This window comes from Lissotriton helveticus, chromosome 10 (genome assembly GCF_964261635.1).
Source record: "Lissotriton helveticus chromosome 10, aLisHel1.1, whole genome shotgun sequence".
NCBI classification, from domain to species: domain Eukaryota; kingdom Metazoa; phylum Chordata; class Amphibia; order Caudata; family Salamandridae; genus Lissotriton; species Lissotriton helveticus.
In genome coordinates, this window is record NC_136071.1 from 731,904,222 (window position 1) to 731,924,702 (window position 20,481).

The 20,481-nt window shown below is 45.0% G+C and overlaps 1 protein-coding gene across 9 annotated transcripts in view; it reads right to left on the minus strand.

Annotated features, from left to right (window-relative positions):
* DIP2C (DIP2 acetate--CoA ligase C (putative)) overlaps nucleotides 1-20,481 on the minus strand; it is a 1,026,208-nt gene that overhangs the window by 272,276 nt on the left and 733,451 nt on the right. For all 9 annotated transcript variants that reach the window (XM_078663289.1, XM_078663292.1, XM_078663288.1 and 6 more), the window contains one exon: nucleotides 5,225-5,348. In XM_078663289.1, coding sequence (XP_078519415.1) covers nucleotides 5,225-5,348 — 124 coding nt within the window. The remainder of the gene's footprint in view (nucleotides 1-5,224; nucleotides 5,349-20,481) is intronic.

A 20,481-nucleotide genomic window follows, 5' to 3' on the forward strand; every position in this document is an offset into this window, starting at 1 on the left:
CAAATGGCCTCAACTGCCGCTGCTCAATCTCAACGCATGTAGGTGGAGACTGGACAGGTTCGGGTGGAGTACCGTCCCCTGCTGCTGCGACAGAAGGTCCTCCTGAAGAGGCAGACGAATCGGGGGATCGACTGACATGCTGAGTAGCTCGGGATATCAGTATCTTCGTGCCCAGTCCGGAGCCACAAAGATGACTTGGGCCCGGTCTCGCCTGATCTTCTTCAGCACTCCGGGCAGAAGTGGTATAGGCGGAAAGGCGTACAACAGACCGCAGGTCCACTCGCGGCGAAAAGCGTCTCCGAGTGAGTGCCGCCTTGGAAATTCCAACACGCGTAACTGATGACATTGCACGTTCTCTTCGGTGGCGAATAGATCTAACCAAGGCTCTCCCCACTGCTGAAAGATACCTTGCGCCACGTCCGAGGTCAGACGCTATTCGTGATCCATCATGCACCGGCGGCAGAGTTCGTCCGCCCTGGAGTTCAGGGAACCTGCCAGGTGTTGAACCACCAGGGTGACGCCCTGGTGTTCCAGCCATGTCCAGAGGCGCAGAGCCTCCTGACAAAGGGTCCACAACCCCACCCCGCCCTGTTTGTTACAGTACCACATGGCGGTGGTGTTGTCCGGGAACACCTGCACTACACTTCCCCGGACAGACTGACAGAGGGAAGGAATGCCTTCAATGCAGGTTGGATCGCCCGCAGTTCCAGAAGGTTGCTATGGAGCCGGGACTCCGTTGGAGACCAGAGGCCTCTGATCTCCGCCTCTCCCAAGTGGCCCCCCCATCTCAGGAGGGACGCATCCGTCACTACTACGTGCTCCGGTTAGGGTAGAGAGAGGGATCTGCCGCTGACCCAATCGCGGTTTGTGAGCCACCACTGCAATTGACTCGCAGTGCCCTCCGAGAACAGGATGTGGTCGGACAGGTTGCCCTGATGCTGTGCCCACTGAAACTTCAGGTCCCACTGCAGAGCCCGCATCCGCCACCTAGCGTGATGCACCAGAAGGATGCAGGAGGCCATTAGCCCCAGGAGCCGCAGCATCAACCTGACCGAAACTCGGGATAAAGGCTGAAAGATCGGAATCAGAGCCTGAATATCCCAAACCTGCTGTTCGGGGGGATAAACCCGAAACTGCGCCGAGTCCAGAACCGCTTTGATGAAGAGGAGTTTCTGAGAGGGGCACAGGTGTGACTTCAGCACGTTAATGGAGAACCCCAGCGAGTGCAGGAGGTCGGCAATAGTCTGGAGGGGGGAGACGACTGTTTGGGGCGAGCCAGCCTGAAACAACCAGTCGTCGAGATAGGGGAAGACTGAAACCCCTGATCTGCGCAGATGAGCTGCGACCACCGCCATCACTTGTGGCCTACCGTGAACCGCAGGTAGCGCCGGTGGGCCTGCAGGACGGGGATGTGGAAATATGTGTCCTGCAAGTCCAACGCTACCATCCAGTCTCCAGGGTAGCTAGGACCTGAGCTAAAGTCAGCATCTTGAACTTCTCCTTCCTGAGGAAGCCGCTGACGCTCTGGAGGTCCAAGATAGGGTGTAGGCCTCCTTTGCCCTTCTTGGGTACCAGAAAGTAGTGGGAATAGCAACCACGTCCTACTACTGGCCCAGGAACGCGCTCGATGGCCCCTTTGGCCAAGAGGGCCATAACTTCCTCCTGTAGAAGTTGCAAGTGATCCTCGACAAGCGATGGCACTGCGGTGGCATGGCTGAATGGGTCGCCTCGAAGGGGAGGGAGTAGCCCCTTCGGACGATTTGCAGCACCCACCTGTTCGATGTGATGGAGCGCCAGTGGAGGAGGTGATGGCGGACACTGCCCCCCACAGGCGTCGAATGGGCCTCAAAGCTCGGACTAGGAAGGCTTTGAGGCAGATGCTGCGGGAGCGGATGTGGACTTGCAGTTGTCCCCGGGCACCGCCACGGCGGTTACCACGTCCGCGGCCGTGTTGAGGCTGGTTCTATGGCCTGTGGCAGGCAGAACGTGTGGGGGAGCCCCTTCCTTGACCACGAAAGGGGCGAAAAGCAGAAGTTTGCTGGCGCTGGCCAGACAGGCCCAAGGACTTGGCCATAGCCCTGGAGTCCTTGAAACGCTCAAGCGCACTGTCTGCTTTGTCGCAAAAGAGGCGACGGCCATCAAAGGGCATGTCCATGAGTTTGGCCTAGACATCGCCCGAGAAACTGGCGGACCTCAGCCAGGCGTGGCGGCGAACCGCCACCGTCGTGGAAATCGCCCTTCCCAGCGAGTCTGTGGTATCCAGTCCACACCTGATAGAGTAATGTGCCGCATCCCGCCCCTCCGCAAGTTCTTGGGCCATCCGAGCCCGGACCTCCCCCGGAAACTGGGGCAGTATGTCCGCAGCAGTGTCCCACAAGGAGTGGGTATAATGGGCCAAAAGGCAAGCGGTGTTGATAGACCGCAACCCCAGACTCAGTGAGGAGAACAGTTTCTTGCCGAACTGATCAAATCTTTTGGGTTCCTGATCCGGGGGAGTGGTCGGGGATGCGGTCTGGGACATAGATGCCTGGATCACCAGGCTCTCGGGGGTGGGTTGTACGGACAGAAAGCTAGGGTCGCCCGGAGCCGGGCGGTGGCGTCGGGCCACGTTCTGATCCACAGGAGGCACTGTGGAGGGCTTGGACCAGGTGCCCATCAGAACGTCCGAGAGGGCTTCATTGAACGGCAGCAGAGGCTCCAAGGAGTTTACTGGCGGCTGAAGCACTTCAGTGAGGAGGTTAGTCCTCACGGCCGCAGCAGGGAGCTCAAGAGCCAAGGCCTTGGCCACCCTGCGCAACACCACACCAAGGTAGCACCCTCATCCATAACCACGGAGGGAGGAGAGATGAATCCAGTGTCGGGCGAAGTGTCCAAAGCACTGGCCTCCCCTAGCTCACCTGCCCAGTCCTGACTCAACTGGCACTGCTGTGCCAGAGGGTCCTCAGACCCCTCCCAGTCTTCCCTTTCACCCGTGTCCTGGTATACAGGCTGGAATGACGGAGCCGGGTCGTAGGTGAAGGCCTCACCCATCGATGCCAGAGACGGCGCCGCCGGTCCGACACCAGACCGGGGCTGAAACTGGGGCCGACGTCGTCCGAGGACGGCGCCGAGAGCGACACCAGTGGGGTCGGCGCCAGCGGAGAAGTCGTAAGGTCAACTGGCATCGACCGGGATCCGGGCATGGATCCCACGGGGGCCGACGGCGTCGGGACCGAAGTCGCCAACGGCGCCGGGGCCAAAGCACCTGACGGCGCCGGAGCCACTGGCCCGCCGAGGCCCCCAGTCGGGTCTGCGGGGCCCGAAGGCACGCCGGAAGGCCTCAATGGAGGGAAGTGAGTCCTCATGGCAATGAGGAAGTCACAAATCTCCTCCGGCGTCGCTCGCAGGCCAGGGACCGCTGTGTATGGGCCTGGAGGCGGCGCTTGCAGCTTCGATGGAGCCGCATAGGCGGTGTCGCCCGAACCCTCGGCCGCGTCGCGCGAGCGGCGAGGGGAGTCTGAAGAGCGATGTTGCCTCTTCGACGACTTCTTAGAGTGCCTCGACTTACTGGAGGACTTGGAGCCCGACGAGTGACTCGTCGAGCGACGACTGCAGTTCCGCGAAGTCAAGACCCGGCAGTCGGGGGACGACTTGTCGTCGTGGTCGGCCCCGAGGCAGTAGAGACACCGATGGTGGGGGTCGGTCACCGACATCAGGCGGTGACAGGCGTCGCACGGCTTGAAGCCAGGCATCCCTACGGCACCAGGAGTCGAAGTAGACTCGAAAAACAGATCCAAAACAGATCGAAAAGTTAGTCAAAAAATTACTAAGAGTACTGCTCTTACCGGATCTTCGCTAGCTGGCACGGAAAAAAGAAGAACTGACGTCAGCGTGCGAGGGCGCCGTCTAAGTACTCCGACGACATCATCCCGGCGATCACGACACCGGACGCGGAGCCGCAGACGACGCCTACCGACGCGCAAGGGTACTGCTGACGAAAACTTTCCGGATCCAGCCTGATGCCTGGGGATATTCTAAGGTAAGGAATCTAACACTAACCTGTTTCTTTCAGATAAACTATATCAACTATTAATTAATTCAGAATCAATTTCAGAAATCATCTACATGTTTCAGTGAAGATAACTGCGTTACTTTGGCTTGAGGCCTATATGACTTCAATTAGGCAAGGTATTTCTTTTTTATAGTCATGAAATGTACTCTCCTCGTCCTGCCTTTTTAGCATGATTTTGTTTGTACGAGTTTTACCTCAGTTTTTACTTGCTTACGAGAATATTTTTGGGAAAACCCAACAAATGAATTTAATAGTACTCAAACCAAGTATATAATCGCTACAGAATACAATTAGTCATCCATGAGATAAACGTGTACTGAGTTAAAAGTAAAACAATAATATTTATAATTATGACTTTTCATACAATGCGATTTTCAAGGAGGAGCTTGGGAAATGTAGAACTCTGCCATTTATATTCAGTTTTGGAAATCATTTGACCAACAGTAGTTCTCAAATGTGCATGTCAAAGGTTTTAGTAATGTGTACTATTTATCGTATACTGATTTGTTTCCAGGGAAGGTGTTTTGTGTAACAGTGAAGTAAATTGCCCTTTTAAATCAATTTCTATCAATTTCTTAGACAACTTTTTGTTTCAACAGCCCTGGAGAAGCACCCTTTAGTCTCAAAGCATGTTTGCTGTTTTTGAATATATTTATTGATGAAATACTGGAATTTTCAAATGTATATTTCAATAAAAAGTGGAACCAAGCACTACAAGAAAATTGGTGATTACTTCTATAATTATTAATCATGTTCAATTCGCCAATGATCATATGTGACTACATCTTAAAGCTCTGGGTCAATATCTCCTTTTCCATTCAAAGTCAAGTGTTGCAACAGTTTAGTTTATGTTAGCTAGAACACTTTGATAGAATATACTGCAGGTCCTCGATTAGCTACATTATGCACAAAGTGTACCAGGCTGGTTCATTTATCATATTTTACTAATTAACAGCTCTTTATTTTATCATTGCCTATATGGAAGCAAATTGTCAATTTCAAAGAAAAATATAAGCACTTCCTTTGGAATACACTGGAAACCTAGGTACTTTTGGTTTGACTAATTAACATTGTTTTAAGCATATTATCTTTGCTGTACTGTCACTTTAATGTACTTATCTGAAGTAATATTATTTAGCTCAAGGTTTTTGCTATCAGTCCAAGTTGATTTACCTTTAAACTGTGGTATCTCCCCCGTCGGGCTTTTCGGCAGTCCTTTATGGCAAGCATCACTCGTCAAGGCCACAGTAACACCACAACTCCCTAGCAAAAACCCGATTTGTTGACTACCAGCATCCTAAAATGAAAGAATTTGAGTAACTCAATAAATACAAATACTATTGTAAACAGTGTATAAAGATTATTTCTTTATTTTATCACACAAAACGTTTGTTTCCAACATTGCAAAGTAATTAATAAAACCCTTATTTAATTAGTCCATTATGTACCAATTCGGAACCGTGAACCCCCAGCAAGCTTCAAGGTCCCATACTGGCCTATGACACTGGTTTGTGGATCCGAAACTGGATCGTCAACCCAGCGACAAGGGCCCAGGGAACCACAACTCCTATGATGGTTCCTCGAAGCCTGAAAAAATATTTATTTAAAAAAGCAAAGCCTATGGCCAGGTACTATACCCAGTCCTCATTTGGAGTGGCTGTTGGCAGGAGGACCTGGCTGGAGCTCAGCCACTGTGGGCAACCAGAACAGAAAGTGGCCCAAGGCCATGTGTACAGTGGTTGACCACCCACTGCCGGTTGGGCGCAGGGTTCCTCCAGAAGACTGAGCAAAGGCCCTTGGCTGCAAGCCCAATGCCTTAAGTGCAATATGTGGTCTGTGAGCAAATTAACTCCGAAATCCACTGATAAAACACATAAGTTGCAGTACAGTTATGGTTTGCTTTGGTGATCAGAACTTAAACTATATATTTTTCAAAACCTCTGAAATTCAATTGAAAAAACACAGTTAAAGTGCAGCTATGGTCACAAAGCAAAACGTAAAAATCACTGAATTTGTTCAGGGAAACTAACCATAACTAGCACCTATGCTCCCTCTTGCCCGAACTGGTTTATGTTTTTCCCCCCAAAGAAAGCCCACCTGGGGCCCAGACGTACAACAATGGATGGATAATATTATATTTTGGCCAAGATACATTGATGACATCATTATTTGGAATGCAACGCTGACTGAATTATTGAATTTTCACATCTTCCTCAACAATAATAGGTGTAATGTACATCTTACGATGAAATATGATAAGACTAGGATAAGCTTTTTTGGATTTGTTGCTATATGTAGATAGGAGCATTATACACAGTGTTATTTTTCGAAAGGATATAGCCAGTAATAGCGTTCTGCATGCAACAAGCTTGCATCCTAGATCCACTATTTGGTCAATTCCTTATGGCGAGATGGTCTGAGCACGTCGAAACTGCAGACAGAAGGGGAACTATAAAAATAGATTTAGTGAAATCAATGCATGTTTTAAGAAAAGAGGCTATGAGAAACTGTGTTTAAAGCTAACTGAAGAGAGCCTTATGTCTGAAAAAGGAAGAAACCCTAAAAGTAACTTCAATCAACATAGTTCAAAGAGTAAAAAGAATGACAAAATTGACTTTATCACTCAAAATAATATGTAGAGTGCACATATTTACAATATTCTGAAACGTTATTGGCATAGCTTTCGGGGTATGGAGCTGCAGGGGGATGCCATTTCACCAACGCCCACAAATGTTATCTCGTAAGGGAATGACTATTAAGAACCAATTATGTCCCAGCTATACAAAAAGTAGAAGTGAACCAATGAAAAATGTTAGTAGGTTCCCTAATAAAGCAAAAGGATTTGCTGTGTGTGGCAAATGTAATGTATGTCAGATTGAAAGGAATAAGATACAGGAATTTGGCCACAATAGTAAAAATATGTATGTAGTTGACAGTTTCAAAAATAGTAACGACACATACGGTTTTATGTTGTAGACTGCAATTGTTAAAAAAATCTATGTAGGTAGCCGTTTAAGTCCTTTTAAATTATGCATCCAAGAGCATGTAAGGACCATAAAAAAGGGTAACGTGGACTACCTGAAAGCGTTACATTATGAAGAAAGTCATTCAAGCTGATGTTGAAATATGGTTTCATGTCCTAGAACAAATTAAAGACAGTGAAAGAGGTGGTAATAAAGACATGTTGCTGAGGAGAGCGGAAGCCAAATGGATAAACAAGCTTCAAAGTGTGGAATATGGACAAAGTACTAATAAGGAATCGCATTATTTCTTATGATTTGGGGAACAGGATATAGTTTGCAGATTTTTTTTATAACTAAAGGATGTATCTGTGTCTTTGCCTTCATGGAGAAGTGTGGCTCACCGGTTAGAGGAGGCAGACCCTGAAGCTGAGGTCAGACCCGGGACCAGGGTTCAATTCCCGACGCGGCAGGGTCTTGAGCCCAAATATCCACGGACTCGATAATTCTCGTTTCGGTGCCTACTCGAATCACGGGTTCACACTCTGCAACTCTGGGTATCAGCTTGCTTAATCTCCACTACGGCCCCCCTGCGGAAGGATGCCTGGCTTTCACCTTGGGGATGCCCAGTACGGGTATCTCACAGGGAAAAAGCCAGGACGGGTTCCCAAGGCAAGCGCCGAGATACCTACGGGTAATCGAGCGCTATATAAGAACGCATAATAATAATAATAATAATAATAATGGCGCATGGTTAGTCTCAGAAGGGTCATAGAGCACATTAATTAAAAGTATAGGAGAAATATGGTTTGTAAAGAAGTACGAATCATTTACATGTTAACTTAAGCTTCCATTGCATTGTCTTAATTTTAGAAGTGTGATAATTCACATTAGGAGTATTCGCATCTAGGAGGCATATGGTTTGTAATGATGTATGAAGCACTTAAGTTATTAAGTCTGGGAGTGGATGATATTCATGATGAACAGTATTGACACTTAACTTTTGAAGATCCCTGGGTCCTAGTAGAATATATGTGACTGAATAAAGTTATAAGATTCCGCTTGAGGATGAGGTTTATGTCCTCTCTCTGTATCCCATGGCACATTTTGACAATTTGGGTGCAGAGTTAAACATATTAAAAACGTTTTAAAGTTGGCACCCGTAGGAGAAGCAGAGAAAAAGCCGATTAAAGAGTGTGTGTGTGTGTGTTGGGGGGGGTGAACCCGTTAAAGGGTGAAAACACTAAAATAATATCTGATCTTATTATTTTTTGGATAAACGAGCTGCTATGAAGGGCATTTTTGGAAGAAATTGGCTTTGCCAATTAATGAACTATGTATGAACTAATGCTGCTGGCTAACTTTATAAGATGGTGTTTGTAGACAAAGATTGGGTCATCTTTCTATGTTTATGAGCCAATTGATGACTTGAGTGTAGGGATAAAAATGAGAGGGACTTAAAAATGGCGCCCGTATAGGAAGCAGAGAGTACGCTCAGCGAAGAGATGTGCTGGAATCTGCTATTATCTGAATGCTTTGTTCTTTGGTCAAAAAGGTTACAGCAAGGGTAGCTTTTAAAGGGAACGATTTAGTTATAGAATGAATTATGTATGGGCAGATTTTGTATAAACGAACGTGGTTTATGGGACTATGCTGACCAATAGTATAAAACCGAAGGGTGTACAAAGTGGTTACATTATTTGGCAGGCTAAATGTGAGGATTCTATCCTGGCTTAAGATATACATTGGAATCTGATGGTGTGTAGTATATGAATATCCCCCTTGATGGAATCCTGTGTATTACACACTGATGGGATAAAATTTGGGATTTATTCCAGAGATTATGAAGAGGAGTTTCTTTGATATTTTCTTTAATTACAGACTCAATGAAACAAACATTATATGGATGTAACATTATGGATAAAGTGTGTCTCACATTTGATAGAGAGTTTAAAGGTTTTTCAAAATTAGGATTTGCAATGATGTTGGTATGGATAAGAGCGTTTCTGTAACAAGTTGATTACATTAATGAACTAGTGTATATAATTAGTGATGACAAATAACCTAGGTAATCTATATTAATTGTTGAATTTATAATTATGTTTCTCTTGTGTGGTTAATTTTTTATGTAATTTTGAAACTATCAGATGATGATATATGACGACCATCTTTCAAAAATAAAAAATGTTTAGGGTGCTCAATGAGGTGTATGATTATTTTTTTTAAACTACAACGCTTTTTAACAATGGCAGACTCTACATTCCGTGTTGAACACCACATAACAAGCAAAAATGTTGTGTTTGTTGTATATCCGTGCCAGCTTGGTCATGGCCATCAAATTTCAGAAACAAGGGTTCATACAATAAGTTAACAGGAGTTCAACCCGCGTCAAATACACCTGGTAAACTGCTCCCAACCCTACTCCCCCATCCCCTCTTATCCCCTGCCTCATTTCAAAGTCAACAGTGCATTACAGTATATCTTCTTCGCTCAGGAGAGCCATAGCTCATTCTGGTCCACAGGAGCGTGTAACCCAAGGTGTCTTGTAACCCATCCACTCTTAGGCTTCCCCTGAGTTGTGAGTAGATATAAGGGAACTGACAGGGGGCTGTCAGGTTCTTTCAGACATTCTACTAAGTTGTCCCAAGCCCTGGCCTTATCTATCGAGCTGTGACCCTCCTATCCACCTCCTGAAACAAAACTGTGCTTTTGGATCCTGCCCACAGGATGAGGACCTCTCACCACTTGCTCAACTGGGGGCTTCTGGTGGCCTTCCATTGCATCAAGGTGTGGGATTCGTTTGATGACATATGCCAGGATGCTATATCATTTTAAAATTTGTATATAGATGTTTTTAATTATATATATATATATATATATATATATATATATATATATATATATATATATATATATATATATATATATATATATATATATATATGTTGCAAGAATCCTCAAACCTCCACACCGGCAGTGTGGCGAAAGAAGGAGACGGACCCCACGACTTCAGGCAAGTTTAGATTTTATTAAACTCCTTTCGGACGACGCGTTTCGAGTACCATGTATATATGAACTTTACTGTAGTCCTGAAGACATTCCCAGTGAACAAAATGAGTTGGCTATGGCTATTAGTGAAATTATGTTTGAATAACGAATTTTTCAATAAAGGATTATAAGTTAACTTACATCATGACAACATTTAAGATAATATTCTGCCATTTGGATGTGATAAGTTTAACATACACTATATTGAACATTACGGTTACTGAATACGTTGTTTGGTTGGGACCATACACCCTTGTAATAGCAAAATAGAGTGTTGAGTCATGCTATCTAATATCTTGAAAGCTTCTCCTTCAAGAAGGTGTAATGGTGGCTCTGCTTGGACTCTTTGCAACTAACATGAAATTAATTGAAGTGTTACTGGGGTGATAGTGGCATGTGCAGTATCTTTTTTAATAGCCTCAGCTTTTATATGTGAAACTAGCACCCCTGCCGTGCACTATTTATGAACTCTGATATGACACCATCCCTGGCATGTTAAAAAACATCGTTAATAATATCACTGATGACATCATCCATGGTAGTGCTCTCGAAATTACTAGCTGAACCATAGATAAATATATAGAAAACAGGAGCCAACAATCTTACTCAGCAGGGAATCACTGCATAAGGAGGGGTGGGCACAGGGCCTGGTCATAGTCCTGGTCTTATGTGCAACCTCACATACACACTGCTGAAGGCTGTGCACAGCTGCGCAGCAGTGACGGCTATCCCAGAAGGGGTGGGTACAGCCAATAAATCCTACTGTGTAGGCCTGAAGAAAATAAGTCATAAGGGTTGGTCATTGGAAAAACATTTCAACACAGGTGATAGCCTAAAGCCCTTCCCTGCAGCCAACCACCACTGCACAGAGATGAAGGTTGTGCGCAGTAGGGACCAGCCACCTGCAGAGTGTTGAGAGTGGAGTGCGTCTGTTGGCTGGGCCCTGTGGCCAACATCCACAGTCGGTGGATGAAGCTTGTGCACAGTGGGGCTTGATCATATGTGGAGAATGCGTGTGGGGCTTGGCCAAAACCCAGTCTTGGCAGCCGACCTCCAAAGGAACAAGCCACACAAAAGGGGTTGGCTGCTTTTTTGGGCTGAGGGTCTGGACACATCTAATGGCCATGTGCAGTTGGGGCTGGCTGCCTCCGGAGGGTTGCTTGTTGGATCTGGCCAAAGATTAGGCCCAGCAAGCAATACCCACTGCACCTGGCTAAAGGCTATGCGCAGTGATGGATGATACTAAAGGCTATGCGCAGTGATGGATGATACTAAAGGCTATGCGCAGTGATGGATGATACTAAAGGCTATGCGCAGTGATGGATGATACTGAAGGCTATGCGCAGTGATGGATGATACTAAAGGCTATGCGCAGTGATGGATGATACTGAAGGCTATGCGCAGTGATGGATGATACTAAAGGCTATGTGCAGAGATGGGGGAGACTAAAGGCTATGCGCAGTGATGATTGATAGCTTACAGAGGGTTGGTCGCAGAGCCTGGCTGCCATTTACACCTGCTGCACATGGTAGAAGGCAGAGTACTTGTACCTTCTGTTCATTTCATCAGTTATGTCATTTAACAAGTCATGAGTGATATCATATGAGAGATAAGCGGTACATGATGGGGGTGCGAGTATGTTTAGTTGATCTTCCCATAATTTAAGTTGTTTTTTGTTTCGATTTGTAACTGCAATAGCTACACTTTAACTGTATTTATTTCACACGTTTTTTAAACAAATGTTAAGTTCTTATGAGCAAAGCTAATAACTGGGGTTTATCCTTAGTGAATATATAAATAGTATACATGCAGATGCAGATTGTAATATGATACTACATTTGTTGCATGTGGGTAGTGGCCATGACTCACAAGAGCCGAAGCCTCAAGTGGGTCATGATGCCACTTAGCTCCCTTAATAATAGTAATAAATAGCATATTATGTTCTTCGCAACTGAATATATATTGTTTATGCTAACATTTTTTCATGTTTATTTGCACTCATCTCACAAAGATAACAAATAGCATATTATATTCTGCGCATGTGCATAAAAGATATATGCCAGGGACTTTTGCCACGTGCATTAGTTTAAAAGAAATAAAAAAAGGTATTAAACCAAAATCTAAATTTAAGGGGTCAAATTTGTACAGTAAGGTAAATTCATACTAAAGAGGCTTGATGACCATTAGGAGAGTTATTTCTCTGTGTAAAGTCAATGGCAGTAAACAGTGTTTTTGTAATGCCAGGTCTGCTGTAACCTGGTGGTGATCTTTGCACAGTAAGGCATGTGTGAATGAGTGTTTGTTACTAGTTCAACCATTATTGAAGGGTTATCCCCTGTCTAAATATGAACTGTTTTGCTTTTATGTTGTGTTATCAGTTTACAATGGTTGCGTAGACTACTATCTGATGAACGGCCATAGGGGGAAGACATAGGATTTTTTCTTTAGAATATTTAACAATATGCAGCACGAAGAGGGCAGGTTGTTAGCTTGTAGAGCCAGGGAAAGATCAGTGTACAAGAAGAAACCAAGCTATTCCACTAATTTTGAAGGTTCAGGAGCCACAAGCCAGTATGTGGACCAGAGGTTTGATGGACTAAGTGAGCAGGGCAGCTGTGGTGAATTCAGGGTAGCTCTATTTCATCTGAGTTGAACTTCAATGGGTTCGCACCCTACCAGGTGGTGACAGCCATCATACAGAGATGAAAGGAATCAAAGGAAAACCAACTCGAGGAATCGGTTGAGATGATCTGCTGGATATCATCTGTATAATTCAAACAGCGGAGTCCAAATGATCTTATTAATGTCAACAAAGGTCGCAAGTAGCTATTAAACAGCTCGGGACTCAGTGCTGACTCCTGTGGGATCCTTTGCTAAATGATTTTATAGTCTGACAAATCTCCTGGGTTTCTCTAGGGTTCTATAGTGATGACAAGACTGTCAAGGTCATGTTGGGGGAGAGCAGGTTGGGGATAGCGCAGATCCACCACTTGGAAACGTGGAAGGCCCTTTGGCACTGTGACCCCTCAGGTGCTTGTTCCATTCTAATGAGATGGGCTGCTCACTTTGTGTCCAGATGACAGGTGCATGGTTGATCAAGTTCTGATGGCGTGTTCTCACCCATTCAGAAAAAGACCACAGAAGTAGAGCCAAATTCTATAAGGAGCAGATGTTACTGGTTCAACATCATCAGTATTTATCCTACTTTTGGGTCAATGGCTGGAAGCCCAAGCACAAGAAAATATGTCTATGTTTTTCAGCGGCCAGGTGGGGGCAGACTGATACAAACTGGTCAAGTTGTTTTTATAGATTGGCCCAAAAAGCCTTAGCAGTTTCCCTGGTTGCTAGCCAATTTTCAGCCCTCCATAAAATAGGGGGACAGGGGAGCCAGGTTTCAGTAACAGTGGTGGAAAATCCAGAGTAGAGGTCATGATATTTTCAACTCATTCCTTTGAAAAGCCTCTACATATTTGGCACCAAGGGCATCACATTAAAAGAAAAGTTGATGGGTTGAATGCTTGCAAGAGTCTCAGCCAGTGGTCATCATTCAGGCCACAATCCACTCCATCATTTGTTTGCTCACTGCACCATTTCAGACAAGGAACAAACTTAAGAACGTCAGTTTTGGTTCTGCTCCAACAGCAATAGTCTATCCCGAAATGCCAGACTGCGTTCTCTCTGAATGGGGACACAAACTCTTTCAGTCTGGCTACAACCTTGTTGGGCCTCATTAGTGAGGTGCAGCAGGTGAGCAAACCCACCCGATTATTTAACCGCACCTCAGATGTGGGTGACTACGAAAGACCAGTCAAATGCCAGACTGATGACTTCTCTGTTATAAGCAATTCCCGCTGACCTCCTTACTCCACTTCTACTTTGGTACTGCAACCCACTTGAAGCCAGATAAATCCCAAGCAATAATGCACTCTATAAAAGACACACAGCACAATGCAAGACGGTACAGCAAAATCGTGCCCGGATATGCAGTACTAAGGATTTTTACACAACATGCTCCACAAACAAAATTCGCTCTATGATGCAAACTAAGTGCACATATCTTACATCACTCAACATGAAGAAAAGGACCAATTCTTTTAAAATGTACATGAAAGTGACATGAACTGCATTCTTAAATTATGGCGCTAGAGCTTGAGTTTTTAACCCATGCTGAACAGATACATCCACTTTTACATTAACCCACGGAATAAAAAACAAAAACCCCACACAGGACCATTTCAAATGAGGAAATCACCTAAAAGCGTCACAATGTTCTAAAGACTACAAATGCACTTCATGCAAATTTTGGTAACGGATCCTTTCTTTCTAATTTCTGCCAAGAAAATCTCTGCTGCGACCTCCCAAGCTCATTCAGGCTTAAAATGTGAGAAGGAAAAAAAATGTCCACCAAAAAATAAAAAAGAGCAAAATACATGAAAACAACGCATTTCGTTAACAGACAAGGGATAAATAAAAACGAAAACACACCAACAATGCAAGACTAGCCGACAACCGTCTTCGCTTATGACACGCATTTGAACCAGCAGAGTATGAAGCGGAAGATCTAAATTAAGCCATGATTCATGTGAGCTATTTATAATGAGGTCAAAAAAGGACAAAAGCAACGGCAGGGCAGTCCATCAAAGTAACAGACATTCACACAAGAATCAATGATAATGATAGAACCGGGGCACAGAAATACATTATCTCATGCACTCAAGCTGTTGTTCAAAAAGGTATGCGATTATTGTGGTAAAATATACAATAAGGGTAACATGAAATAGTTAGCACGTGCACATCGAAAAAAGCATGTTATTTCCCGCCTTTAAATCGCGTGGCCCCTGGTTGCGCACAGTCTTATCGTGGGTCACTAGCTTTTGGCTCCGGGGAGCATGTCCGATTAGGTGCTGGACGATGACGACAACAGAGGCTCTGCTGCGCTAAACCACAGACACAATTTTAACTGAATAGGTCCCAGGAGATATAAAAAAAAAACACACACCACCAACATCCTGAGGCTTTCTCGAGGTCTCATTGTTCATACCTCCTGTGTCGCTGCAGACCATGGAGCTTGTATGCTTAGACGTGAGTCCCTTGCTCACTTTGCCACTGGATTCAAGCAAGCCGGGCTGAAGACGGCTGAAATGCCAGAAACCGGTCCTCGGAAGCTTGTTTCCGGTCCAGGGAAGGCATGGCTTGGCAGTTCGGGCTGGACTGTTCCCATGAGGCACAGGGTCAGACTGATTTGCATATGGCCATGTCTGAACTGGGGTGGCAGAGTGGGCTAAAGAACGGTGATGGATTAAACCCAGATCTGTTGACTGGGTGTGAGTGATTGATTGGTTCAGATGCTCGGTCCATCACCACCCCCTTTTGTACCACTTACGTCATTTATTGAGCACAACACTCTCAGGAAGTTTCTTGGTGCTACTGTTAGTGTTGATTTAGTTGATGGTGAGAGATTTCTTTTTTGAAACGGTGTGTTTTAAAAGTTTTTTTTTTTTAAATAGAGAGATTTTTTTCCCCAAATGATTGCTTCCTGTGGAATGACTGCTCTATGAACCTGCTACATAGATGACATTTTCTAAAGCCGAAGTCATAAGCTGACTATACATATGTCCCTTTCTAGTTCTTACTGAATTGTTGTCTTATTTTTTTATTTATTACTCGTACATACAGATAAAACACAGTCTTAAACATGTAGAATAACACTGCCAAAGCACGCCTAGTCTCAGCATCTAATGATCACTCTATAAGTGCTTTCAATATTAAGCCTCAAAGATACTATATTGGAACTATCAAACTGCTTAGTTTCCAGAACACATTTAAGCCACAGGTACAGTGTATTTCTGTCACAACTACTAAGAAAGTAAACAAATTAACTCGTTATCTAAGCCTTCATTTGCTTTTAAGGTGCGACTAATAAAGCTTTCAAATAAGGCTGACAAAATTCCACTCTCTGAACTCACATGCTAGTCTTTCATTGATTCGAAATAATCCTGGCATTAGTCTATTGTATGGCAATTACCTTAGTAACTGTGTTAATGAATAATTAACCTGTTTTTTTGGGAGGGGGGTGGCATATTGCATAGATCATGCTGAATGCAGGCAAATCCAAGTCCAAATTTCCATCTTTGACAAGGGCCGCACTCTTGAAAGAATAAGAAGCTGAAGTATTTGAGGTTCCTAATGTCTAGGATAATCTGAGATTGCCGCTAGATAAATCTGAGAAATTAAATTGAGATGAAGGGAATTTGGATGTAAAATTAGTAAAGTAAAAGAAGATGCCAAAGAGGGCGCTTAGTATCCACTCTAGAACTTAGGACATGCACAGGACAAGATTTAGAGAGTAGTTTAGAAACATAGCTTTGGGGAAACCATATAGATTGAGCAGGAGAAGGCATAGATACTGGTGTAGAAGATTGACATGCCAGAGTACAACTTTGAGTACTGACAATCTCTTATACTATCCCAGAATGACCACGTCTCCAAATGAACAAATTACTTACCTTTGGTAACACTCTTTCTGGTGTATACTACTCCATCTAAACAACAGATTCCTCACCTTGTGAACAACCCCAGGTTGCAGACTGGATCCAGAGACTTTTTTCACAGCATTGCTCCCACATGCCAGGATGTGATGTCATGCAGCTCCACATGATGCGTTATTCTGCCCCAGAAGCAACACCGGCCCTGCATACAAGAACCACCCATGTCCATGGACATCTGTTTCTTTCTGGACTCTGCCCATGCCATGGCCGCAGAGCCCAACAAGTGAAAGGATGTGACAGTGTGCAGTTCCCTAGTTTGGGACCTTTTTATGGATAGAAAAAGATCATTCCACATAATGCGGAGGTTGGGTGGCAGTGAGGATATATAGGATAGAAATGGTATCAGCCATAAAGTGTTATTGAAGGTGAGTAACTTTTTTTCTGATCAATAGCTCTAACTGCAGATTTCTCATCTTGTTGATAGACACCAAGGCAGTACCTCCAAAGGTGGTGGGTCTGTGGAATGTCTCAAACCAAAAAGTCCTCCAGGACTAAATGGGAAACTGCCCATTCAGCTGTACCTAGCTATCAAGGTAATGTTTTCCGAATGTGTGAACAAACACCCACATGACAGCCTGACAGACATCCAGAACAGATACTCCATGTGCCAATATGGTGGTAGCAGATTTGGCTCGGTAGAAAGAGCCCTCAGAGGCTGCTTCTTCACTAATGCGTAGCAGCTCTTAATACAGCAAAGGAATACCAACCTCAATATGGGCCTTGTCTGCACTTCCTTACTCGTGTCCTTGTCCCCGAGAACCACACAAACAACTGATTGTTCACACGATATTCTTTGGATCCCAAAAGAGCCTTGCGTATTTTTTACTGATCGTACCAAACAAAGGAGTCTCTCTTTCAAAGGGTGAGGCAGAGCCATGAATGCTAGAAGAGTGATGAACTGACTGACACAAAAGGAGTGTCAACTTTTGGACCGAAATATCACACTGGTCCTCAACACCAATCTGTCTAGGGGAAACATGGTGTATGGCGGTTCAACGGACAGAGCTTGCAGTTCTCACTCACGGAACAAGCTGAAGTTATCACAATTAGATGGTCTTAAGAGTCAGAAGATCCAAATAACAGCTAAGCATCGGCTCAATGGGGCAACCATAAAGAATGTGGGAACCAAATTACGGTCCCACTGCAGCATCACAAAAGGCTTAGGTGGGAACATATGATCTAGACATTTAGGAAAACGTATCACAATAGGAGATTTAAACAAAGACGGCTTGTCGGCAACTGTAAAAAAGTGGAAATGGCGGACACGTTACCTTCAACAGTGCCCACGGCAAGTCCTTCTGAGCTAAAATCTGCACAAAAAGCAAACATCCAACTATTTTTTGTAAATGGGTGTATATGGTAGGAACTACACCAGGCTACAAATTTACTCCAGTTACCCCGACGTAAACAGATCTCGTACATGAATGCTTGGCAGAAAGAATGACATCAACGATTTTGGGAGGTAGATCAAAAGTAGTCAGCTAATGCAACTCAAACTTCAACCATGGAGGCGTAGATTGCGCAGGCTCTGGTACACCCCTCCTGCTGTGACAGAAGATCCTCCTGAAGCAGCAGCCTGAGCCCAGAACAAATGCTCCTGCTCAGACGTTCGGGGTACTACACTCTCCTGACTAATTCGGAGCAACTAAGATGACTTGGGACCGGTCGTTCATGTTCAGAACTCGAGTCAGGACACGTAGTAGTGGGAAGGCATATAGAAGTCCAGAGCTCCATTCTATGCTGAATGGATCTCCGAGAGAGAACCTTCTTCGGAACGCCAGAGAGCAAATGCCACAGGAGCCAAAAGCCCTTGTTTCAGTGCCACATGGCAATGGAGACAGAGATGCATCAGTCACCACTGTCTGGTTTATTGAGGTACGGCGAGAGATCTGCTGCTGGCCCCACTACAGTCAAGTAATCTCCACTGCAGGTCTCTGGCATTCTTTGATGCAAAGTTCATATGAGGCATCTGGCGAAGCCCACAAGCAGGATGCAGGAGGCTGAGAAGTCACAGAAACACTCTCACCGAGGTGCAGGACTGTGACAGAAACATTAAAATCAAAGTCCAAATGTCCTGGATCCGTAGAACCAGAACAAAGGATCAAACCCACAAAATATCTAGAATGGTTCAGATAAACGGGAGCCTCTGTGAAGAAATCGCAGAGGAGCTAAAAGATCTTCCATTGTTTGGAGATGGTTCAAGACTAACTGCGGCGAGTCTGCCTTAACAAGCCAGTTATCTGAGTAGGAGAAGATTGGCATTTCTGACCTACGAAGGTGTGCTGTGACCTCTATCCTCAGTTTTGTGCATATGTGAGAGCAAATGGTGAGGTTGAAAGGAAGTATCAAAAATTGAAAATACTCTGGCCCACCTTGAATCAAAGCTAACACCCCTGGGTCTGCAGGATAGGGAAATGAAAATAAGAGTCCTGAGGGTCCTGTGCTACCATTCAGAAGATTGAACTTGGGTCAACATGAGCATCTTGAATTGCTCCTTTTTCTGGAAGAAACGGAGGACGAAGATCTAAAACAGGACTAAAGCCTATGTCCTCTTTCAGCACTCAGAAAATAAAAAGAATATAACATCCAGTCCTTCTTTCCAATGCCAGAACCCTACCCTTAACGCCGGGACACCTCCTTTGGGAGGTAGCTGTTTTGCGCTCTATAAATGGCCGTATTATTATTATTATTTTCTATGGCCCCTTTGTCCAGAAGAACCTGGACTTCCTGCCACAGTATGGGCAAATGGTCTTCTGAAATTCATTCTGATGGGGTTGAGGAATGGTAGGGAGTATCCTTGTTGAACTATTTGGAGCACCCATTTGTCAGTTGTAATGCCACAGCACCCATGGAAGTAATAACGTATCCTGCATCAGGTTGGACTGTACTGCCAAGAGCAAGCCAAAGCAGCTTAAAAACTGAAACAGTGTGGAGGAAAGTTGGGACATGGCAATATGAAGCCACTGAGGGCTTAGGCATTGATGGATGGAACCGCGGCCTCTTAAGGACGAGGGGTTGGGAGGTCTACTCCTGGGGATGAGGGCACTGGTTGTGTCTTAGCCTCGAATGGGGAAATATTGTTGGGAATACTGTCACCGGGGCACAGAAAGGCCAAGGGAGTAGGCTGTGGCCCTGCTTCCTCTGAATCGTTCCAGTGCTGGGTCTACGATGTCTCCGAATAGCCAGATCACGGCAAAGGGCATATCCATTGACAACAACTAGACATCACCCTAAAAAGCTGTTGATCTCATCCATAAGTGGAGCTGATGCACCACGTTGATACCGGCTTCCTTGCCTAAGCAGTCAATGGGTCCAGCCAAGACATTTTGCTGCGTCCTGGTCATCATGGATGATCTGCACCAAAACTGCATAATACTAATCAGGAACTGTTGGTAAGATCCTGCTGACCATATCCCACAAGGCATGAGAGTATCTACCTTGTACGCAGGTGGCATTAACTGAAAGAATGACGAAACTCACCAAGGAAAACATCCTATTCCCGAATAGCTCGAGATGCTTAGATTCTCAATCAGGAAGAGTTGTAGAGAACAAATGTGAGTTTAGTTTACTCTTAGATGCGCAGGCCGCCAAGCTCTCAGGTGTAGAATAATGAGTAGGGGTCTCCTTTGAGCTGGCCTGTGTCTTTTACCCATTTGCCTATTTACTAATAGGCATCAGCAATGTTGGCCTGAGTGCCTACTAGCATGCCAATTAGGGCTTCATTCAAAGGGGGGGGAGCAGTACCATGGTGGACTGCCCAGGTCGCAGGACCATTGCCAGTATGTTTGTTTTGACCTCAATAGTTGGTAGTGTTAAATCAAGAACTTCTGCTGCACTCCAGATGACCACAGCAAAAGGAGCTGACTCTTCCAAG